The sequence below is a fragment of the Saccostrea cucullata genome, unplaced genomic scaffold (assembly GCF_032062105.1).
Source record: "Saccostrea cucullata isolate Sc308-1 unplaced genomic scaffold, CSIRO_AGI_Scuc_v1 ctg326, whole genome shotgun sequence".
Classification (NCBI taxonomy): Eukaryota; Metazoa; Mollusca; class Bivalvia; order Ostreida; family Ostreidae; genus Saccostrea; species Saccostrea cuccullata.
Window position 1 is genome coordinate 546,989 of NW_026930161.1, and position 26,311 is coordinate 573,299.

Consider the following 26,311-nt stretch of genomic DNA (forward strand, 5'->3'; position numbering starts at 1 on the left):
TGAAGGTTAAGGGTTATTTTTTAAAGGATGTCAAGCTAATATTTCAGCTTAGGAATTAGTATACCAGCTACTTTTTATACACAATTTTGTATAGTCTGAGAACAGTAAACTTTTGAATAAAATGTTGTTATACACTTTAAAAAATTCTTTTAATAATTAATCATTCATAAAAATAAATGTCTCTCATTATTTTTTCATACCTGATTTGCATGTGAGAGTTATGCCCTTTTAAAAATACAATTTATAAAAATATCTTCTTTTCCTTAAATATTTGTGTAAATCTATAAAACGTTAAAAAATAAAATTTTGATAAAATTCGGGTACAAAAAAACAAAATATATATATGTTTATTTTACACATATATTTGGGTATGATATTATCAAATTATCAATTGTGCATTACTTCCGTTCAATAATGTAGTTGGCAACCTTGTTGATTTTTATATAGAGAATGTAGGGTAGATTCCTAATAGAAGTTTGTTTTAGGTAATTTTTCGATTTGCTGTAAGATGGCTCACAAATATAATGAAAGATTTTTAGTGTCAGTAATAAATTTATCTGGTTGATTGCATACATTCGGATGTATATGTACATGTTCATTATAATAAAACTACGGGGTTTTTTTAATTTTTAGTCAGCAATTAAGGCAAAGTTGATAGAGTTAAATGCTTATGTTGGTAAGTGCATCTTAAGAATCATCTACCTTAAATTAATATGTTGATAGTGCAATTTCTGAAGTTAGCCTAGTTCTCTGTCCCTGCTATGTTTTGTATACTCCATGACCATGTGACTAGGGCCAGGTGGAGTACAATGGATACATGGCGAATCTGCCCTGATCCTTACCAATTGTTACGTTGAAATTAGCTGTGCTGCCAGTGAAGACATTCATTGTGACATCCTATTTTACTATGTTGTCGATGTAATGTGTCATTCTTACATCAATATTTATTTCCTTGGCAAGGATGAGACAGGGGACCAGGCTATTGCTTAAGTGCGTTGTTGTGTAACTGAATATTCATATTCTTTTTTAAACTAAGAATTACAGGGCCAAATGTATATTTACAGTAATTGACCAGCAAAACTTGCACTTGATAGATGATCTATATACCACTCCATTTGTACATCTCACATTGAGTTTAAATACTAAATAAAACCTTTAAAACTGTATCTTTTACTTTAACGGTTTTTAATGAAAATGTATGGATGATTAATAGTATAATAATTTTTTATATTGATTTCATTAATTAATAATTTTCATTACAACAAGTTTTTTGGTACCAGTTCATAATATTATCATTCAGTACTTATTTGACCATTATTGGTTTATTTATGGAGGCCATTAATATAGAAAGGTAATAAAACATTTAAATTTTTATTTTTAAGATGACGAACTCCCTGATTACATTATGGTTATGATTGCCAATAAAAAGACGGAGAAACAGATGAACAGTGATCTCAATTTGTTCCTAAGCCACAACACAGAAAAGTTCACATCATGGTATTTCAAATGCAGCTCATTCAAATTGTGTCATTTATTTTAAAGATTAATTGATTACTCTATTTTACAGTTACCTTTTGCATTCTATAAGTCTTTGAATGTTTAAGTTAGCAGAATATTTTTTTTAGATGTTGTTGCTCAAAATCAGCTGGAATTGCATTTTATAATATAAATCTTTTATCTTTATACACTGCATATCTTTTTATATTTTTCTTATTGTTTGAATTTTCAGGTTGCACATTTTGTTGAAAAAACTTCAAAGTCTTGGATCAGGTATAATTTATCAGTACAAATGCAATCAGTATGTATTTTAAGCATTGGATTAATTTACATTGTGAACACTGAACAGGGTCACAAATTTCTACCAAAACTTGTCACAACTTTAAGTTTGGTAGTATTAAGGTATACAAAGGCAATCCAAGAAAGATATGGACCGGACACGAATTATGAAATTTTTCTACCCAGTGATTGAACTTCCCCAGAAATTGTGGTCAAGGTTATGACACACCCTTAGGTCATGTAGATGTGTACAGTATTCAATTTTTTCTGAATTGCATCTTACATTGTTAAAGAAACCTCAAATTCATTAAACTTAAAAGAGTATTAGATCTTTGATTTTGTTTTCTTAATAAGTTCACTTCATTAAATAATTTTGTCTATTTATATTATTTTCAACTTCTTGCAGACCAACAGAAATCCAAAGAATTAGAAAAAGCAGAGGCAAAAGACAATGACCCCCAGAAAGAGACTCATGTAGATAAAAAAGAGAGGCAGAGTAAAAGGCAGCTGTCAACAGAGAAGAAAGAAAAGACAAAAGAGAAAAACAAAGACAGTAGGGAGAAAACAAAGGAGGTCAGAAGTGTGGCCAAAGAGGGCAAAAAAGGCAAGGCTGGCCCTGAGGTAGACCCAGAAATCGAGGATTTACTGACAAACAAAGAGGAGGGTGAGTAGGCGGAATTAGTGTTAAGGGGAGGTTATTTCTATATTCATAGGTTTTAGTGTTGTATATTGATAAACATTGTAGTTTAGAATTCATGGAGGATTTATATGAATTTATGATAGTTTTACACAAGAAGCAAAACATAATTACTAGGACTTGTAAAAGATGGTAAACATTTGGTCATTTTAAGTAGTATCTAAATTGAAATGATAGAAATAGAAGTGATGATTAAGTATGAATAGAGACTTTGATATATGTTTCATTTGTTCTTTAGATGAGTTTGCTGCAGAGTTCAAAGAGGAACCAAGTGTATCAAAGACAGGAAAGGCAAAACCATCAGATAAAAGTAACAATTTTTATAAAGAATTTTCATCAATTGCTATGATATGTGCTGGTCATTTTTTCACTCTTTAGCTCACCTGGGCTCAGATGAGCTTTTTTGATCAAAATTTTTCAGTTATCTGTCCATGTTGTTGGTGGTGGTGTTTTCACTGTGAACTTTTGCAAAGCATGTTTACATAAGCATTGATCTCCATCAAATTTTCATTATCAGGAGAGAAAAATATACTTGTATATCAGGAATTCATAGTTTGAATTAATCATTTTAGATGCATCATCCCAGGATAAACAGAAGGCTAGTCAGGTCAGCTCTCATAGTAAGGCCAAGTCTGTCGTGAAGCCGATATCGGTTCATTCTCGCCTAGGTCTACCGATATCTCCAGAGAAAGATAGGAGAACCTCCTCTAGAAGTTCACCCCCAGAGGCAGGCAGAACAGTCCAGAGACCATCATCATCATCTTCATCCAAGAGAACTGTAAGATTTGGTTCTGTGTCACTATGAATGGCAATGAGTTTATCTAATTTTCAGTTGAACATTTTGAAAATCAATATGCTGTAACCAGGTATATTTTGAAGTGAGATGGCAGTCCTGATCTTTTTTGTATATATGAGTTTTACATCGTAGTTCAATATCTTAAACATTCAGATAATTTTTTCAACAGCACTGTTGTGTTCAACAGGCTTCACAGTCCATTCTAAAATTTTAAGTGCCAGCTGTCTCCTTATCTTGGTCTTATTTGACAGAAAACATACATGTAAAACATTTTCTTTGCAAAAAGAAATACATGTTTAGCCTCTTTTTGGAAAAGAAATGGTTTTTAGGGAAAATGCTAATAGTTCTGTACTTTGATGGTCAACAAGTCATTTTAAAATACGTGAAGTTTCTTACCAGGTATTTACCAATTTTAAACACTAAATGTCAGGTCAAGGATGACAAAATTAGTGGCCAGTTAGAGCCCTGTTCAGACAGTCAGGTTGCTCTGTACATAAAATGACAAATTATTTCTATCAGCTTAAGTATACTTTTGTATATATTTTTTTCAGTTAGAGTTTGAATTAATTTGAATAAGGAAAATTATCATGTTTTGCTCTACAGTGCATGTTTACAAGTACATGTACATACCCCCTCTTATTACCAAAATCTGCATACCAGATGGGTAAAAAGTTAAAGAAAGAAGTGTTTTAGATTAGTCTTTTCTTTACAGTGCAGAAGCGAACATAGATTTTAAGTTTCACGTGAATTCTACACTGTAGATATTCCAGAATAAGTTGATTTTTCTAAGACAGAGGATTGACTTGATGTACTGATGTACTGTTTATTTGTTAGGTAACCCCTCCCCGGAGACGACAGCCCACTTCTGTTGTGGCGTCGGTGAAGAGGAAGTTTGAGTTGGAGGAGGAAGAGGAGTATGACCCCTATAACCCTGCGGTGGGCAGCGTGGCCAGCGTGGTCCAAGTCTCCTCCCGACCTAGAAAGTAAGTGTAACGGGCTGGCTGGTTTAGGAGTAGATCTGTACTCATTATGTTGAAGAACTACATTGACCCCAAAGATTCGTTAATACTGTTACTGACACGAGTAACACATTTATTTAACATTGCTACTGACACAAGTAACTAACACATTTATAATTTTCTAGATGTGGTTCTTATCTGATATTTGTATTTTTGTGTAAAGTAAATTCAAAATTTCTTGAAATGATTGATTTGAACATTTAAAGTCAATCGGAAAAGTTTTTTATATGCCCGTCTTAAGACGGGACGTATTATGTTATAGGCTTCAAGTGTCCGACTTATAACTTGAATACTATTAGGCCTAGGATTATCAAACTTTGTCCACTGATACTTCTTGGGTAGACGGTGTGTCGCGCACAAAAAGTAGGTCGTTCTGACCTTTAGTAAAGATGCTATAGCCAAATATGGAAAAATCCTGTCCGGCTCATAACTAGAAAACTATTAGACCTAGAGCTTTCAAACTTGGCAAAAGTATACATCTAAGGTAGAAGGTGTGTCGCGGCCTATTTCAAGGTCACTGTGACCTTTACTTTAAGTGAATTTTTAAAAAAAACTAAGTCTTTAAAATTTTAAGTTTCATAATCCTGAAAAATGTAAAAATATAGTTGTATCCTTATTTAAAAAATGTTAAATTAAGTAAAAACTTATTTTTTTCATCATATACTTTACAGCAATCTGTAACAAATGTTAATGTTTTGAGAGGAATTCAGTTTGTCCCATGGGCATAATCATCAAGCACTGGTCAAGAAGAATTTTGATAGCAGAAATTTGCATGTCAAATTAGAGAGAAATTAATGAGTTTATTGTCGGGAGCTAACTGGTAGTCTAAAGCAAGAGCATCTCTAGTGTTATCTTAATTTATCTCTTGGGAGTTGGGTAAAAAGAAATGGCCTCATAGTTGCTTGTGTTAATTAAGAGTTCTTGATGGCTATAGTTCAGATAAAGATCTTTCAATTGGTGTAATGTAATTAAAACAAATTGATGTTTTAGTGAATGATAAAAACTAAATTTGTATTGTATAATATAAGTAAAACTAATTGTACATGTGTTCATTGAAAAAAAAATTACATTTCAATTTTTATATATTTGCAACAAATTGCAGTCATGACTCACTTAGAATTTTATAGTCTAAAGAATAATTTACTTTTTATTTTTTATTAGACTGGAGCATTTCCATTATTTCATAAAATATGCAATAAACAATTTAAAGCTGCCGATGGATATTTGTTAAGCTCTAACACAGTCAGTTTAGAATTATATGATGTATCATTTGTTATAATTAACCCATACACTGTAAGTCTCTTAGAGATGTATGTACAATAGTTTAAACATGATAAGAAATGGAAATTAGATCATTGAAATCTGCATATGTCACTCTGTTAATCAAGGTTAAATTTTCGCACCCTAACCAATTTATGATTATTGAACAATATTTGACGGGAGTATCATGCTGTGGTGGGGCACTTTATTCATGGAAGAAATCTGTTTAGGTCCAGTGTACCAATTACAAAACAAGCCAACAAAAGCCTAATACTGAAGGCCACAGCAGAAGCTGAGAAGTCTGTCTCCATGGCTATGAATTCTGTACTTAAAGAGGAAAAAATGTACAGTGCCAAAGGTTTGTCAAAAGAAACATGCAGTACTGTAAATGTATTATATTTAGTGTATACAATATTTAGTGGAAAATGATTTTAAAACAAGTTAATGTAGGTTTGATTTAGCATATTTCTTATTCATGTATCTATGTTTAGGACATTTAGTGATGTCCGTGAATTAGTGGAAGTATCTTTCCCCCAAAATCGCAAAAAAGAATACACTGCCAAATGTAATACGTTTACAGTATCTATTTTATAAAATTCTACACTCTTACAGTACTTATGCATTTCAAGAAAAGTTAACATTTTTGCTGATGGTAAAAATCACAAGGTAGTTTTATATTAAGAGATGAAATATGCCTTAAAGTATTGCTTATTTTTCATAATACATGTACATGTACATGAAGGAGTTAATCCCCATGAAATAATGTATGCACAGCTGTACACAAATTGCCATACAATCTGATTTTTTTTTTTTTTTTTGCAGAGGATGCTAGAACAAAACTAAGGAAACCAGTAACTGTGACACTTCATGGAAGGAGTGGATCCAGTGGGGTGGAATCCAGGAAACCTTCTACTGCAGGAAAAGCTAGAGAGCTGGTCTCCAACTCCAAAAAAACTGAGTTGATGAAAAATATGAAATACACTATAGAGAACAAACCCAAACCACAAAAAGGTGAGCCCAGAGAAAATATGATCAAGGAATTTAGGTTGTCTAAAGGGGGGGGGGGGGCAAAAACAATACATGCGTATATTTAGGTGTGCAACAAAAAACTAATTGCACACACAGAATTAAATTTAAAAGTCAGTGAAGGGCATGAGAGAGTCATAGATATTATTTGAATTAAACTTCAAGAGACATGCTTTTTTTATTTTTACTTTAAAATAAGACTGTTTAGATTGTAGGATTAACCGCTTTTCATGTCTAGGTGAACTGTTATAATGCGTCATCATGACAGTGCATCATCATGACACATGACATTACTACCTGTTGTGAGGACACTACTTACACAAAGCATTTACATGTAGTCTTTCAGGTTCAAGAGTTTTTTAGCTCACCTGAGCTGAAAGCTCAAGTGAGCTTTTCTGATCACATTTTGTCTGTAGTCCGTCTGTCTGTCCATCCATCTGTTCGTCCGTCCGTCTGTCTGTAAACTGTTCATATTTTTGACTTCTTCTCAAGAACCACAGGGCCAATTTTAACGAAACTTGCCACAAAGCATCCTTTGGTAAAGGGAATTCAAGTTTGTTCAAATGAAGGGCCAAGCCCTCTTCCAAGGGGAGATAATTATGAATTAATGAAAAATTAATGGTATCTTTTAAAAATCTTCTTCTCCAGAACCACTGGGCCAGGAAAGATGAAACTTATGTGGAAGCATTCGCAGGTAGTGTAGATTCAAATTTGTTCAAATCATGACCCCTGGGGGTAGGGCGGGGCCACAGAGGCTGACCAAAGTTTTACGTAGAAATATAAAGGAAAATTCTATAAAAATCTTTTTCTCAAGAATGACAAAGCCATAATTGATAATATTTATATGGAAGCATCCTCAGGTAGTGTAGATTCAAGTTTGTACAAATCATGACCCCCGGGGGTAGGGAGGGGCCACAATGGCCGACCAAAGTTTTACATAGAAATATATAGGAAAATTCTTTAAAAATCTTCTTCTCAAGAATGACAAAGCCATAATTGATAATATTTATATGGAAGCATCCTCAGGTAGTGTAGATTCAAGTTTATTTAAATCATGACCCCCAGGGGTAGGGCAGGGCCACAAATCCAAGTTTTACATAAAAATATATAGGAAAATTCTTTAAAAATCTTCTTCTCAAGAATGACAAAGCCATAATTGATCATATTTATATGGAAGCATCTTCAGGTAGTGTCGATTCAAGTTTTTCAAATCAAGACCCCCCGGGGTAGGGCGGGGCCACAATGGCTGACCCAAGTTTTACATAGAAATATATAGGAAAATTCTGTAGAAATCTTCTTCTCAAGAATAGAAAAGCCATGATTGGTCATGGGACTATCTTTTGATTTAAACTCTTTAATAATAAACCAATTTCTACTTTTTCCTAGCCACAGTGTTCAGGTGAGCGATGTGGCCCATGGGCCTCTTGTTTACAATGCAGTAGAAAATAGGAATAGCCAGTGAATTTTAAAATAACGGTTGTTGTTTTAGTGGTTGTCTAATCATACAAAATAAATGAACAGTGATTCAGAAGTGATAACAACAAAAGCATCTAAATAAGCTAGATACGAGGGTTGATCCAAAAGTAATGTCACAACTTTGATAAAATTTGCTATATTCGACGTAAAGAAAAAAGAATATACATGATGGAAGCTTTATTTATTTCAAATCAGACCTGAAAAATGCAAAGGGATATGATGTATCCTATCCAAAATATCAGATTTTAAACAATGTGCATTTATGGTAGTCGCTGCGCCTAAAAATAACGTCATATGACGGATACGCACTGTCATACTTTGAAGCGTTTACCCTTCATTTCATTAAAAAATATTTGTGATCCGCAAATACTTTCACAAATTTCACTTTCTTTAAGAATTCTTGTTACCATAAAACACTCACTCTTTTCATAATTAAGCCCTCTGTCAATTTTTTTTTAACAGTAACATTAGACAAAATTAAAAATTCACATGTCACCCTATACATCTGTCTTTTTTGACAACATCAGACACCATTAAACGTTTCCATCCGATCTCCTATCATTCAGTCTTCTTGTCCTCTGCTGATCATTCACACCATGTATATCCCAACATGCGGGGTGTATACTATGTTGTGCGCGGGGTGTATGCCTCCGAAGCGAGCGAAAGGGGGTCAATGTAGGTTCTTTGTCCATTTTCTCAACTTACGGATATTTTTCGCCAGAAAGCATATGCCTACGGAAGAAAGCATTATCTAAGGAGTATATGGATACCAATGAATCCACTGGACACCTTCTAGTTTTATCAAACACCTCAACACAATTCCGAGGATCGGAGCAAGATTAACGCTACACTGTGTTTATGATCAAGTATTATAAGAAAGATTTGCTTTATCATCACTTTTATATTATTGTTAAATACATGTTTACTATATAAACGTTTGTACAAATTGTCTGTTAATAAAACAGTTCGTATATAAATATATTGTCGAAAAATCAATGTTGTGTCCGGGGTGTATGCAACATGTTGTACGCGAGGTGTATACCCCATATTTTTCTTAGGATTGTTAGTGCGAAGTATCTATGGAAATATTATTTACACAGGTTTATAAGTGACAGGTAGTGTAGATAAAAGACCTTAATACTAATGCCGAACCAAAAAATAAAGTCCATAAACATGATAAACTTAAATTACTGATGTATAAAACGAATTAACTAAATTTTAAAAAATCATAAGAATAAAAAAAAATTAAAAACAAACTTTCATATTCAAACATAATAGGCGCTAGATGTGCAAGGAGTGATTGTTATCTGAATTAATGCTACATTGTAGATGGTCTAAATCTACGTAATCATAAAATCTCTCCAAAGGAGGCCCTCGCCCCCCTCCCCAATCCCTGCATTAAGGACACTTTGTCCTTTCTTCAGATCGTTTTAATCTAAATATTTCTAATAATAGAAACACTACTTGAATGGTGTATTATGAATAAATCTCTTTTTTTCTGCAACTTTTATGTTATCAATACATGTATTCTTAAGCATTTATGACAGTGATGTATAATCTTTTTTGAAGGGGGCATACCTGAAATAAAAACCTTGACATAAGTTGACTAGCTATAAAAATGTGGGGGGGGGGGGGGGGAGGGGGTTATCGAAACTCAAAAATCCTATTTCAGATGGGGTTGAAGGTCCCATCTTTTTTCAGTATTAATTCTCCTTTTTATTTACTTAAACATACAACATACTACATAATCATTGTTTGACTATGCTGCAACAAAGAGGGGGGGGGGGGCAACTTGACTTTCGATGAACATTTTCTATAGTGAAAAGTTGTGTCTAGAACAAAAAAAAAAGGGGGGGGGGTGATACTACGTGTTTGTATGATATATTAAATTAATTTTCCTTTCAATTTTTGCAATATGTGGACTCTATAAAAATGCACATTTGTAATAAGGGACGCCTTTTTTCTGAGGGCATGCAAAATTGAAAAAAAACTGTTTTGGGTACAATTACAATTTCACGTTGACGTGTAATTAATATCAATTAATGTTCACTCCTCCTCTAATTTATTATCGATATACACGAAGTAAAGCCCCCCCCCCCAAAAAAAAATGACGGAAGACACAAACACACCCTCCCCAAGCCCATTCTTAGAAAATATTACTCAGTACAATACAACGCCTCAATATAAAACAAATAGTTTACTGCCAAATGTGGGTTCCTGTGGGCAAAGTACACAGCATATAAATACTACATGAAGGAAAACATTTTTTGCGGTGTTTATGACATTACAAAAAGCTAAATATTTTCAATAAAAGGGGTGTGGAGATAACGAACAGTATTCAATATCAAAGTCCATAAAACAATACAAAACAAGAGCAGAGCAAACACGGACCTCCGAAACATCAGAGGTGGGATCAGGTGCCATGGAGGAGTGTGCTCCTTATCATGATCGTGAAATAATGGAAAAATCCATCATCAATTTAGTGTATAAATAATGGACTAAAAATAGTATGAAAAACGTCAGTCAGCATTTGACTCACTGACAAATTGTATTTGCTGACAAGGTCATTGCATCGACCATAGAACTAACGAAATGATGACTTTAAACGAGACTGCTGATATTCTTGTTTCATCAACTTGCTTGTAAATAATTTTCCTCATTTTAGAAATTGTCCATACGTAGAGCATGCTCTTGTGTATCGAATCAACTGAGATATAGACACTCCGTATGCAGTATCATTTAATAATTAAATGTTGAAAAAGGTTAAACAGAAATTATGAGAAAATGTTAAATGTTCAGAATGATGCATGTGTGTCACATTTATTAAGGAATGACCTGAATAAGGTGTCTTTAAATCGAAGGGAGGAATTGTTGGTTATCACATTAAACATTTAAACAAAGCACCGTGTACATTTACTTCCATGTGCATGCAAAGACAAAAGTACGATGAACGTGTATCTTTTTTTTTCTTCAGTAAATCGAATTCATGAACCTGAAGTTGTGCTATTATAAAACTGGTTTATGATTTAAAAAAATAAATATAACTTTCACAAAAAACAATTGTTAAGAAATTTTTCAATCATATTTCAGACAATGATACTATAGAGTAAAGAGAGGGGTATACACCCCGCGTACAACATGTTGCATACACCCCGGACACAACATTGATTTTTCGTCAATATCTTTATATACGAACTGTTTTATTTAAAGAAAATTTGTACAAACGTTTATATAGTAAACATGTATTTAACAATAATATAAAAGTGATGATAAAGCAAAGTTTTCTTCTAATATTTGATCATAAACACAGTGTAGCGTCAATCTTGCTCCGATCCTCGGAATTGTGTTGAGGTGTTTGATAAAACTAGACAGTATCCAGTGGATTCATAGGTATCCATATACTCCTTAGATAATGCTTTCTTCCGTAGGCATATGCTTTCTGGCGAAAAATATCCGTAAGTTGAGAAAATGGACAACGAACCTACATTGACCCCCTTTCTCTCGCTTCGGAAGCATACACCCCGCGCACAACATAGTATACACCCCGCATGTTGGGATATACACGGTGATTCAGTGACCAATCACCCGCCCAAAATTGCTGAAACCATCTATGAAGATGTCTCTTATTTACATTCTTTATTCTGTAAGTCTGATTAATTAATGTAACTTTCACTTGTGATGATTCCCATATTTTGAAGCAAAAATGCATTACAACTCGTCGAGCCATTTCCTTCTCATTTCGACAATCCCTTTGTTCAATTCAACAGAGTAAAACAGCAATTTTTATGATTACAAACACCAATGGTGTCATTTAATTTTCGATTAAAGACTAGAAAATGACGAGAATTGTGTCTTTTTAAAAAAAAATTGGAGATTAGGTGCTTTTTTTAGAATCTTTTTAATTTGTTTGTCTTTTTCATTCTAAGAAAAAAAAAACACTTTAAAACCTGACGTTCCGTTATGACGCGGCGACACCCCTTATGCTCTATATTTCAAACATTTATAAAATAAATTCAAATAAACATTATTAAACTAAAATTTCAATGTTAAATAGATTTATATTTGTGTATCTTTTGGTAAATTGTATGTGAAAATATGATGCCAAATATAAAAGATACGGACACTGTGAAATTACTTTTGGATCAACCTTCGTATGTGATAATGTTACTTAGTATCAAACCTCACTTATAAACATTGTAATTAAAATCCACTTAAGGTATTTTATCCCTAAACAGCAACAAATTCAGTGAAATTGAATACATAAGAGATGTGTAGGTGTGAAACACTCAGTATGTTTAGACATAATTCCCATTTATTCCTGTAAGGATGGATGTGTCCTAATAGTATTTGTGAACTTGACTTTTGGTAAGAGTTATCTCCCCCTATTTTAATTACTAAAAAAACATCTGATTAATAAAAAAAATTATTTTTAATTGTCATTCTATTTCTAATGTTTCAATGCACCTTTTCGCTACAGTATTTAATGATATTCTAATTATCTGAATTCTTATTTTTCCCCATAGACTTCAATGCAATCTTTGTTAATTAACTACTGGTTAGATAATGAAATTTTTTAAAACTTTCTCTCTGTAAATCCTTTTCTACTATAAAATGCCCTAATTTAATATGAGGGTATTATGTACTTGATGGACATTTAAGGATAAAGAATTTGGTCTTATTAGGGTTGGATATCTGAGTTGCTGATTTGTAATAAAAGATTGTTGAACTGCAATTTTGGCATTTTATCTTGTTCTTAGTTCAAGAAGTGCCTCGTGTGATTCCAGTGGTTGACAGTCGGTACATTGAGATCCAGGACAGAACAGAGGATGGAGACAGTATTAATAGCAGCTCAAACACAAGTCAGCAGGTCAGTCTGGTTAACAGCAGCTCAAACACCAGTCAGCAGGTCAGTCAGGTGAACAGCAGCTCAAACACCAGTCAGCAGGTCAGTCAGGTGAACAGCAGCTCAGACATTAGTCAGTCAAGTTAATAGCAGGTCAGTCAGGTGAACAGCAGCTCAAACACCAGTCAGCAGGTCAGTCAGGTGAACAGCAGCTCAGACACCAGTCAGTCAAGTTAATAGCAGGTCAGTCAGGTGAACAGCAGCTCAAACACCAGTCAGTCAAGTTAATAGCAGGTCAGTCAGGTGAACAGCAGCTCAAACACCAGTCAGCAGGTCAGTCAGGTGAACAGCAGCTCAAACACCAGTCAGTCAAGTTAATAGCAGGTCAGTCAGGTGAACAGCAGCTCAAACACCAGTCAGCAGGTCAGTCAGGTGAACAGCAGCTCAAACACCAGTCAGTCAAGTTAATAGCAGGTCAGTCAGGTTAACAGCAGCTCAAACACCAGTCAGCAGGTCAGTCAGGTTAACAGCAGCTCAAACACCAGTCAACAGGTCAGGTTAACAGCAGCTCAAACACAAGTCAACAGGTCAGTCAGGTGAACAGCAGCTTAAACACCAGTCAGCAGGTCAGTCAGGTTAACAGCAGCTCAAACACCAGTCAGCAGGTCAGTCATGTTAACAGCAGCTCAAACACCAGTCAGCAGGTCAGTCAGGTTAACAGCAGCTCAAACACCAGTCAGCAGGTCAGTCAGGTTAACAGCAGCTCAAACACCAGTCAGCAGGTCAGTCAGGTTAACAGCAGCTCAAACACAAGTCAACAGGTCAGTCAGGTTAACAGCAGCTCAAACACAAGTCAACAGGTCAGTCAGGTGAACATCAGCTCAAACACAAGTCAACAGGTCAGTCATGTTAACAGCAGCTCAAACACCAGTCAACAGATTAGTCAGGTTAACAGCAGCTCAAACACAAGTCAACAGGTCAGTCAGGTTAACAACAGCTCAAACACCAGTCAACAGGTCAATCAGTTTAACAGCAGTAGGTTAGTCAGGGTAGTCCAGGGCTCACTAGAAATATTAAATCTAATGGAGGATGTCCAGGACTCACTAGAAATGTTTAATGGAGAATATTTTTGATGAAAAACTTGAAAAAACTTTTACAGGTGCAGGTGTAAGTTATTGAAGTGACAAATTGAAGATCCCAACATTAGAACATTAGTCTATTCTGAGAATTATTACAAATATGCACATGCATTATATTTTATTGTTTCATCATAAAGATTATAAAAAGTCACTGTATGTCAGTTCAGAACTCGGATAAGTCCTTTTTTTAATTCACTGTGTAGCTCCCTGTGGGGTCAGATGATGACCGATCCGTGAGTCCTGACCTTGATCCAGATGTACAGCAACTCCTACAGCAAGAGTCAGAGAAGGAGCTCTCACAGGGCAGTCTGGAGGTGGGGGAGCCTGAGGGGTCGAGTCCAGAGGTGGTTGAGGAGGCGGAGGAGGGGGCAGATATTGATGAGGATGACGATGTCTCACAGAGGGCGCTGTTGTTGAAGCAGCAGAGTTTGCAGAAGAACAGGAAGAGGACACTGGCTCAGACCAAAACGTGGGTCTTCTATTATAAAAAAATTTGTTGAATTATTTGCCAAAAATATGAACGTGGAATAAAACAGTTTAACATTGCATTGTTTTAGACAATTCATTAAGTTACAGAAAGATTTGAAGATTAGACTAGATACTTAAGCATTATTTCATAATGACTTTTAAGGAAAACCAATAATGCAATTGATTTTGTTAAACAGACAAAAACCCACGGCCTTTGTGTCACCCGTGGACACCAGGTTTATTGTCACACTGGACGGGGTGAACCCTGACCGGTTTGAAGCCGATAAAGAAGTTGGGGGAGGTGACATGGAGGTCTCAAATGAAATCCCAAAGAAGGCTCATCTACATTCAGCTCCAGAAGTGAAACCAATCACATTTAGCCTGAAAGATACAGATGGTTAGTTTCTTGCTTACTTTATACTGTCATGCATTAATTTGTATGGATTCTCTATTGGGGCCAGGTTATGAAATGGGGGGGGGGTATATGGTAGAATCCTTTCCCTCTGTCATTCAGTCATTGTCATGCTTTCAGTTATTTAATTACATTATAACTATTTAAAGCAATATCTTTAATTTACCACAGATGAAGAAGAGGAAGAAGTTCTACCATCAAAAGCGGCCAAATTGTCTGAGAAATGCCGGTTCTGGCCAGCGTGCGTCAATGGCAACGCTTGTCTCTACCATCATCCCACAATGCCTTGCAAGTAAGATCCTAATTTATCAGAGAAAGAGAGGAGAAAGAGAGATGTGCCAAATTCAATTCAGTGCTCAGTTTTGAACTAATATTTTAGTGTGAAATTGGCTATCTTTTGATAGTTATTCTCTTGCAATGGAGTTGGAAAGGGATATACATGTAGTAACGCAATCATGTGTGTGTGTCATGATAAGCAAGTTAATTCGGTGTGAAATGGAAGTGACATAATTTGCATCAAGACTGATGTCAAATTCTCATATGATTTATAGAAAGGTGTACATGTATGTTCTTAGTGAGGGTAATCTCCACTTTGTGATGCCTTTGTTAATTACACCCCCAGCAAACGAAGTTTGGGGGGGTATATAGGAATCACCTTGTCCGTCTGTCTAGCTGTCCATCTGTCCGTCTGTCTGTGCAAACGTGTCTGGTCCATATCTTTCTTACGGAGGGACATTAGAATCTACTACTCCACACAAAGATTGCCCATGACCTAAGGGTGTGTCATGACCTTGACCCAAGGTCATTTGGGGATCTTCAAGGTCACTGGAAGAAAAATTTCAAAATTCGTGTTCGGTCCATATCTTTCTTATGGATAAACTTGGTAGGTTCTCATTTCACACAAAGATTGCCCATAACCCAGGGGTGTGTCATGACCTTGACCCAAGGTCATTTGGGGATGTTCAAGGTCAATGGAAGAAAAATTTCATAATTCATGCCAGGTCCACATCTTTTTTATGGATAAACTTGGTAGGTTCTCATTTCATGCAAAGATTGTCCATGACCCAAGGGTGTGTCATGACCTTGACTCAAGGTCATTTGAGGAAGTTCAAGGTCACTGGAAGAAAAATTTCATAATTCGTGTCCGGTCCATATCCATCTTATGGATAAAGTTGGTAGGTTCTCATTTCACACAAAGATTGCCCAATACCTAAGGGTGTGTCATGACCATGACCAAAGGTCATTTGGGGAACTTCAAGGTCACTGGAAGAAAAATGTCATAATTTGTGTCTGGTCCATATCTTTCTTATGGATAAATTTGATAGGTTCTCATTTCACACAAAGATTGCCCATAACCTTAGGGTGTGTCATGACCTTGAGCCAAGTCATTTGGGGAAGTTCAAGGTCACTGGAAGTAAAATTCATAACTTGTGTCCAGTCCATATCTTTCTTATGGATAAACTTGGTAGGTTCTCATTCCACACAAAGATTGCCCATGACCCAAGGGTTTGTCATGACCTTGACCCAAGGTCATTTGGGAAGTTCAAGGTCATTGGAAGAAAAATTTCATAATTCGTGTCCGTTCCATATTTTTCTTATGGATAAACTTGGTAGGTTCTTATTTCACACAAAGATTGCCCATGACCCAAGGCTGTGTCATGACCTTTACCCAAGGTCATTTAGGGAACTTCAAGGTCACTTGAAGAAAAATTTCATAATTCATGTGTGATACATATCTTTATTATGGAAAAACTTACTTCTGAAAAACCCAGCGGGGGGTATTTTGTCCTGTTTGGACAGTTCTAGTTTAGTAATGCTATAGCATTGTTGAATTTTATAGAAAGATTTTATTAGGGAAAACTTTAACATTTTTCTATCTCAACATAATTGAATTGTTGAAGTAGTGATCCCCAAAATCTTATGCTTTTAAGCTTATGCTATAGCTCTGGGATTTGTTAAAATTTTGGCATCCCTGTCCAAGTTTTAAGGGCAATGATCAGTCTAAAATTTGAAAAAATGTAGCAGTAATTAAATGAAATCTTTGGTGATGTAGCGGTAATGTTGACCTCCTTTATCTAGGTAAGTATAAGCACTATGTGACAGGGTGGGGCTCTATTGAATAAAGGAATAACTGTCTTATTTTTCGATTTCATGATGTGACCAATTGATTGGCTTGCATGATAATTTGCATAAACGCCAAAGGCATAACTTGTCTCTATTTGTCCAGCCCTGCACATGATATTTTTTTTAACAGTGCCTATCGATGAACCAGTACATTGATGGAGTAAAGTACATTAACTATCTGTAATTATATCTCGAACAAAGATATTGGAAATGTAAATATTATATAGTAAAAATGCATTATTACTTTAAAATTATTTTTCTTTGCTCTTGGGTATTAAGCTGATGAAGTAAGTGCATAGTTTTGATGAGAAAGGTACCTTTTTTCCAAATTCTGGATTTTATGGTCCCTGGGTAAGGGTTCTGGTGTACTGTGTTTTTTTTCTCAGTCCAACTGTATTTGAGATAACAAGCTTTGACTGTGGTCTACACTAGTATATAGATTTTGATATCATGACGATGACAAGGCATTTTTTGATATATAAATAATCTTTAAGATTACAAACCTCTATTAATGAAATTTAACAATTTCAATGTAAGCTGCAAATATATTTGATCAACATAATGTTGATCAAATATATTTTCAGCCATGATAATCGTGAGTATAGGGTGTTTGATCATCAATGGTTTTTCGTAAGGAGGCAAACTGAAATTAAAAGAATATGATTCTTTTGTGTACTCTTGTCAAAATATTTGGTTTACACATAATTATGTTGAAGGCCTCGAATGCATGTTAAGCATGACTATAGCCCTGTTAAATTGCTCACCTACAAAAATTAATTTTCGTAAGTCTGTCACGACAAGGATATCTGAATTCTGAGGACTGCACACCTTTGTCAGTCAAACCAACAGGTCATCTGGTTAACACACTCAGCATGGAGTAAATTTCCTTGTAGGTTCCTCAGGGAACAATATTTACAAAGTCAGTGTTCTGGGGATGTAAAAAAGACCTGCTAATCTGGGAAAAACATTGATGACCCACAAACCATGACTACATCATATTCAGAAAAGACATTCTCAGTCAAATAATAAAAAAACTCATTTCATTAAAACTTAAAGATTGCTTTCTATCAGTACTAGAGTAACTAAATTGTTGACCCCTTTTCCAGGTACATACATTTCTATTGCTTTCAGACAATTTAGCTTCAACTATTTTTTTTGGGGGGGGGGGGTTTAATGTTAATTTTACACTTCTTTAGATCATTTATAGTATTGTATTATACTCAGATAACCATTAAAGCCCTGGGCCTATGTCTGTAAAATCGCATACTTCTGGGGTCAAATTTTTGTGGTTTGAGGAAAAAAATATGGGTTTTGGGGGATTTAATTTCTTGGATAAAGAACTGTTGAGTGGTAATATCTGAGAAAAATTACACTTCATGGTGGACATAACCTTGTTGGTCTCTTCATAACTCGAGAACCATGAAAATTAAACCCCCATGAAAAGTAGTGATTTCATAGTATTCAATTTTCTGATGTTTGCAGGTCTTTTAATATGTACTAGGGCTAATGTAGATTTCAGAACTAAAAAAAAAAGAACTGTTTTCATTCTGTGCATCTGTAGAGAAATGTAAATTGAGTCTTAATTACTGTAGAAGTACTTTTTTCCTCATGGTATTAATTTACGCTATTCAGCAGTCAAAATTAATCCGCGGAAATTTGTCCAAGTGTACTTAATATAAATGTAAGGCATATAGTGACAGTCAAGAAAATCCGCGTAATTTTGTACCCGCGGATTAAACAGAAATTGAGATTCCGCGGAATTATGACCCCGCGAAAAAATATGTCTACAGTATATCAGGTCATTAAGATGTTTATACTTTTGTCTTGTTTGTGTCACTTCCACTTATTCATTTGAGATAACACGTATTTGTCAGCAGGGGTACTCATGTCGTACTGACACAACAAGTTTTGTAATAATCAATTAATACAGAGTGTCATGTCACAGTAAACAGGACAGATGGTCCACCAGGATCATAAAAAGACTCAGACTGAAGTCAAAATTTTAATCAAATTTTACTCAACTAGGAATTATTATTTAAGAACTGAAACTCTTTTCATTTGCGTACAACAGTAGTCCATTGATGCAAAATTAACAAGCATTTTTATTTTTGAATGGTTGACTTCTAAGTCATTTCAGCACAATAAACAATATTTGACGGAAGCTTAAGATGCTAAAGGTGTTTCATAATTCCAGGACCTGGTTGCAAAATGATAAGTATTTCTAAAATCTTATGTTTTTAAGGTTATTAATGAAAAAAAGACAACGAACAATGAAATTTTGATTGTCAATGTTAACACTGTAAACACACTCTGAAATCCATGAAGTACTTTGACATTTTTACCTTTTCTGAAAATCCCTGATAAAGTGTGAACTCTAGTTTGATCTGGTGTTCCCTACCTGTCAACTTGGTGTGAAATGGCTCCTCAAGTTACTGTTATAATAATATATACGTATTATAATAACTTGTAAAGATCATTTTCTCCCACATGACGAGGATTTCATAATGTCATACATGTTTTGTAGATAGTGTGTTTTTCGTAAAATTCAATGGGGAAATAAAATCTTACACATGATCTTCTTCTAATATATTTTGTTCTGTCCAATCTGATTTCATGCAGAGTTTGATTTGGGTGTGTCTTTTTTAAAAGCAATGTACTGGTAACAGTGTGTTTAGTTGCTAAATTTACAGGGAAGTTGATCATAATATGTTTATGGCGTAAAATGATTTGCGCAATGGGGAAATGAAATCTTACACATGATCTTCTTTTAGAAATAATATATCTTCCTTTTTTGATCTATCATGACCCCCGGGGGTGGGGCGAGGCCACAATGGCCTAATCAAAGAAATATAAAGGAAAATTCTCTCATGAAGAGTTTGATTTGGGTTTGGGTGTCTTTTTTGGAAAAGAGGGGACAATGTACTGGTAACAGTGTCACTCCTAGTTGCTAAATTTGCTTTTAAAAAATCCTTAATCTTTTTATACGTTATTGGTAAGAGAGACAGAGGGAGAGAGAGATAGAGAGAGGTGCAAAATTTATTTTGATATTTAATTAAAACTAAATTAACAGATGTAAAAAGCTTTTTTTATACACATGAGTCACATCTTGAAGAATAGGTTGATGCAATTGATACATTTTCTATCAATTATTTGACATTTTATTTCAGAATGTTTCCTCAGTGTAAATTTGGGGACAAGTGCCTCTACATTCATCCTAATTGTAAGTTTGATGCTCAGTGCACTAGGAAGGAATGTCCATTTACTCATGCCAGCAAGAGAAACACTTCTACCACAGTCATACAGAAAAGTAAGACATAGGCATTTCAACCAGTGTATTTATGTTTATTTTGAAGCTTTCATAAGTGATCTTATCATGTAGATAACTTCCAAAAAATACAAGTCAATGTTAAGAAACATTTCATTTTCTTGCTGAAAGGGTATGATGGCCATGTAAGAATATTACAGTTAATCAATTAGACAGTTTTAAAGAATACACCAATTTAGACAAATTGTTGAATATTTTTGGATTTTTTATGCCCCCATTCCAAGAAAGGAGGGCATATGGCTTTGCTGCTGTCTGTTTTAAATCATTATCTACAATAAAACTCGTTTAGTATTCCGGATTTACTTCACAACCATTGCACATACTGAAATGAAATTTGGTATACTGATATATATATATTATTATAACAAATCTTTGTAAAATTTTATGGTTACAGGCGCGAATGTACGGATATAACGAGACACGAAGCGTCGAGTTTAAATATAATGAAATTTATGTCTTTTATAACGAGAACGTGATACAGCTCTTCGGATCAAGTTACTGTTATAATGATAAATTTATTATATACCCCCTCATAACTAGCAAATTATAGCGAAAGAAAATTTTACAGATCAATTCCATAACATTTATCCATAAAACAAAGCATAACAACAAGGGACTTTTTAACGTGCAAGAAAAATAACGTCATATTTCTGTGTACTACGTCATCAGTTTCAGAGAGTGGTGATATGGATTCAGAAAACAACAAGTTGGTGATCCGGAAAATCGGATCACGACGTCACGTGATAGCGTAAATTCAACAGTAAAATAGGGTGAAACACATTAGGTATATAATAAATCAGATGAATATCTAGGTCAAGATCTGTTTTGGATACGGTTGCACCATTTTTGACAGAGTTATGCTCCTTGGACTTAGAAGAAAAATTCCAATTATTTGCAGTTTCTGTTCATTTTTTCGCAGAGGTTCTTTGGGTATGATCCCGCCATTTTTGTCAGAGTTTTGCCCCTTGGACTTAGAAAAATTCCAATTATTTGCAGTTTCTGTTCATTTTCTTCGCAGAGGTTGCTCATACTGAAATGAAATTTAGTATACAGATTTATCAGATGACTATCTAGGTCAAGTTCTGTTTTGGATATGATTGCACCATTTTTAGCTCTACTGGTCAGAGACCAGAAGAGCTTATGCGATAGTAATGCGTCCGTCGTCCGTCCGTCTGTCTGTCTGTCTGTCTGTCCGTCTGTCTGTCTGTCTGTAAACAATTTTTCAAAATGCTACTCCTCCTACAGTTTTGGTTTGATTTCAGTATAACTTGGCACACAAGTAGACTACACTAAGATACATAATTCTGTATACCGGTTTTTGATTTCGATGAACGGTGTTGCCGTGGTTACTAAAAATAGAAATTTCTGTGAAATTCTTTCAAAATGCTACTCCTCCTACAGTTTTGGTCTGATTTCAATATAACTTGGCACACAAGTAGACTACACTAAGATACATAATTCTGTGTATGGGTTTTTAATTTCGATGAACGGTGTTGCCGTGGTTACTAAAAATAGAAATTTCTGTGAAATTCTTTCAAAATGCTACTCCTCCTACAGTTTTGGTCTGATTTCAATATAACTTGGCACACAAGTAGATTACATAAAGATACATAATTCTGTGTATGGGTTTTTAATTTCGATGAACGGTGTTGCCGTGGTTACAAAAAATAGAAATTTCTGTGAAATTCTTTCAAAATGCTACTCCTCCTACAGTTTTGGTCTGATTTCAATATAACTTGGCACACAAGTAGACTACACTAAAATACATAATTCTGTATATGGGTTTTTGATTTCGATGAACGGTGTTGCCGTGGTTACTAAAAATAGAAATTTCTGTGAAATTCTTTCAAAATGCTACTCCTCCTACAGTTTTGGTCTGATTTCAATATAACTTGGCACACGAGTAGACTACACTAAAATACATAATTCTGTTTATTGGTTTTTGATTTCGATGAACGGTGTTGCCGTGGTTACTAAAAATAGAAATTTCTGTGAAATTCTTTCAAAATGCTACTCCTCCTACAGTTTTGGTCTGATTTCCATATACGAGGGACGTTCAATAAATAATGTCATTAGCTCGATGACATACAACATAGTAGTCATATGACATAAAGCTTGACTTTCTCTCATTATTGAATCTTTAATGAATTTATAACAGTTTATGTGACCACTTTTCATCACATAGTTTTATCGTGAGAAGCTGGGAAACAATGTCTATTCGAGACACTGCATTATAAATGAATGGTAAAGAATCATTAAACTAGAGTGAAAATAAAAGCTACATTAGAGCTGCTGTAAAACTTGTTAAAAATCCCAAAGAAATATTCACTGATATATGTGACATTTACAGCAACTGATGCCTGTTTTATAGACAAATGAGCAGGTGTATTTCAATGATAAAAAATTATATAATGGGCATCAAAAATGGGTACCCTCCTTGCCAACAAAAATTATAATAACTTATGTACTGTATGCCAAATTTCAACAAATAATATTTGATGTTGTATGATTGACTTTAAGACACATAGCAAATTTGATAGACATCATATCGGGAGTAGTTTACACTGTTTTTAAGAAACGTTTGACAGTAATTAAGCTTGGTACTCTAAGGTCACCCTGTATTTTGAAAAATGAGTGAAAACGACAGCGTGTACAAAAGTCTTAACAATTATTTTAAAATATCAGTAATTGTAGTCATCCACGTTTGTTTTATATTCAAACAAATATTGGAACATGAATCTATTGCTTAAAACCAATAAAACAAAATTTAACATCAGATGAACTTGATTAAAACGGCGAAGGTCTGTCGAGAGCAAAGGTTTGCAAGAGCACAAAGACAGATTTATATGCAATTTTCTTAAATATTAGTGGTATTGTTGTTCAAATTCGTATTCGGGGGGACAGTTTAATATCTGGTGGTGTCTAGAAAGCAGTTCTTTTTGCAAAGAAATCGAAAGGTTTATAAGAGAAAGGACCCAGAATCAGGAATCCACAAGTTAAATTTCTTCATGACAGAGTTCAAACCCGCATGCCCTAAAGAGTAAAGGGGTTTTCGGGATAAACAGAAAGTTAATGTTTTTTCACATTAACAATATTTGCCAGATCTTTGACCTTTTGACTTGTTTCTATTTCCAAACTTGAAAAAAACACCTTTCAGAAGGAAAAAACAAGTCCAGGAAATCATTGGATCTGCCATTTTCCAGTATAGTAAGGGTCATACCCAAAAATGAGTTCTAAAAACAATCAGAAATTGGATAAAAAATGTTACGGACATGTGTTTGAATTAAAAGAGATTAATAAGTAAAATCATGAAGACTAAATCATTGAAAAGCGTCGTTTGATTCTTTCTGAGCCCCAATGACATTATTTATTGAACGCCCCTCGTAACTTAGCACACAAGTAGACTACACTAAGATACATAATTCTGTATATGGGTTTTTGATTTCGATGAACGGTGTTGCTGTGGTTACCAAAATAGAAATTTCTGTGAAATTATTTCAAAATGCTACTCCAAATACAGTTTAAGTCTGATTATAATATAATATGGCATGCAAGTAGACTACACTAAGAACATAAAGAGACTTAATCAAGGATCATTATTCTATTTATTGCTGTTGAAAAGTTTCAATTCCCAACTGCTTTTAAGTACTTTTCTCTTCCTTTGCTATAATGACAAACCAGTAGAGCTTCAGTCTCGACAGAGACTTCTGGTTGACAGAGTTATGACCTTTTGGACTTTGAAAAATTCCAATTTGGGGGGTGGGGTGGAGGGGGGCATAAGTGTTTTACAAACATCTCTTGTTTTTTTGGCAGTTATCCTTCTTATCAGAGGTACATTAGACCTTAACAATTATAAATTTTAAATCATTTTCTATATACTTGAAGATATTTATTATACATATTCCTGCATAGAGGCTGCTATTAATTTCAATGGTTTGAGATTTAAGTACTAATCAATTTGTGTATGATTGGCTTCAATATTAAAGTTAGATAACTCTTTCTCTTCAGTTGTCCAAGTCCCAGTCCCAGTGGCAGCTTCTTATGGATCCTCATTCAACAAGGGAGCCCCTACCAATACACCCATCACCTGCAGGTTCTTCCCTAACTGCAGTAATGTCCAGTGTACCTTTTATCACCCCAAGGTAGGGTCACGGTCTCTGTCCAGTACCGAGATAAATACTGTGTTGTAACAAAAATCTGAAACTTGTAGCAGACACTGAAATCCTGGTAGGATTATCTTTGTTGTACAAAAGAAAACACTTGTATTGAGGAGATTAAAGGTCCACAATGAATTTGAAGATGATTTTTTTTTTTTTCATTTTTAAAGTTCTGTTTTACCCTGCAGTCACTCAGATCGCAAAATTAGAAGTCAACTTAAGAATTTTTCAAAATGAACTAACGTATCTTAAGGCATTGTTCATGATTTTTGTGATGCATAATTGTGATTTGTACATTAGTTATCATTTAAGTTTTTCTAATTGTGTTTCAGCCATGTCGATTTGGAATCAAGTGCATGAATAAACCCACCTGTAGTTTTTACCATCCCTCTGTGCCAAGCAAAAGTCAGCTGACATGGACTTCTTCCAGTAAACAGTCTAGTCGTCACATCAGGTTAGCTATAAATGTCATTTCTCTTTTTTCCAGATAATTGTCCACTCTTCTTTATCAAATAATTGCATGGCTGACTTTTTATGCCCCCCTTCGAAGAATGGAGGGCATATTGCTTTGCTGCTGTCTGTCGGTCCACTTAGTTTCCATTCATTTTCTTCGCAACCAATGCACATCTGAAATGAAATTTGGTATACAGATATATCACAAGTATATCTAGGTCAACTTCTGTTTTGGGTACAATTGCACCATTTTTGACAGAGTTGTGCCCCTTGGACTTAGAAAAATTCCAATTATTTGCAGTTTCTGTTCATTTTCTTCACAACCGTTGCACATTCTGAAATGAAATTTAACGTACAGATTTATCAGATGAATATCTAGGTCCAATTCTGTTTTGGGTACGATTGCGCCATTTTTGACAGAGTTATGACCCTTGGACTTAGACAAAATTCCAATTATTTGCAGTTTCCCATCATTTTTTTTTTTTTTGCAGAGGTTGCACATACTTAAATGAAATTTGGTGTACAGATTTATCAGATAAATATTTAGGTCAAGTTCTGTTTTGGGTACGATCGTGCCATTTTTGACAGAGTTATGCCCTTTTGCACATAGAAAAATTCCAATTTGGGGGGAGGGGGGCATAAGTGTTTTACAAACATCTCTTGTTTATTATAAAATTCTATTTTTATTTCAGCCAAAGACAGTTTGATGCTGGGGCAGCAGAGTCATTACCAGTATCTGTAGATTAGAGAAGAAACTATCACAAGCTGTGAATTCCTTAACATCCCAGCAAAAATTTCTGGAAAACAAATCAGTGTCACAAATTTCCTTCAAGGCAAAGAAGACTTTATAGTAAAAGTGTTGCGGTCAGGTTGACTATACAGTCAAGTGTTAGGAGAAATTGTGATAATGATCATATCTCCATTCTCTTCCTCAGTGTCATTATAGATGACAACAGAAAAATTAATTTTATAAGTCAATTTAAACACACAGTTATGTGACATGTTTATTAGAGTAATATGAATTGTGAAGATACTTTTTTCATATTTGTGAATTTTGAAGATACAGTTTTCATATTTTATTTTGAGCATAGTTAAACCTGTCATAAAACTGGTTTATACATATAAACATATTATACTATGTTTGAAACTCAGTAAAAGACAAGCAACAAAATATGTTACTATGCAAAGGGCAGCAACTTGTACAATGATTTTTCCATAGCTCCTTGTCTGCAGATATAGTGTGTGAACCATTTATCATGATTGTTTTATAACAAAGCTAAATAAAATGTTGCATTCACACTGTGTGTAATTTGCCAGAAAATAATAAAGATTTTTCTGTT

At 34.5% G+C, this 26,311-nt stretch overlaps 1 protein-coding gene across 1 annotated transcript; it reads left to right on the plus strand.

Annotated features, from left to right (window-relative positions):
• Nucleotides 1-508: 508 nt before the first annotated feature.
• LOC134283145 (zinc finger CCCH domain-containing protein 14-like) lies at nt 509-26,311 on the plus strand. Its single transcript, XM_062765605.1, has 18 exons — nt 509-544; nt 634-676; nt 1,383-1,497; nt 1,730-1,770; nt 2,183-2,440; nt 2,712-2,783; nt 3,046-3,251; nt 4,104-4,252; nt 5,779-5,906; nt 6,371-6,559; nt 12,808-12,917; nt 14,236-14,501; nt 14,698-14,897; nt 15,084-15,204; nt 20,204-20,343; nt 24,370-24,503; nt 24,851-24,972; nt 25,664-26,311. The coding sequence occupies exons 1-18, from the start codon at nt 509-511 to the stop codon at nt 25,716-25,718; spliced, it is 2,385 nt and encodes a 794-aa protein (XP_062621589.1). The 3' UTR covers nt 25,719-26,311.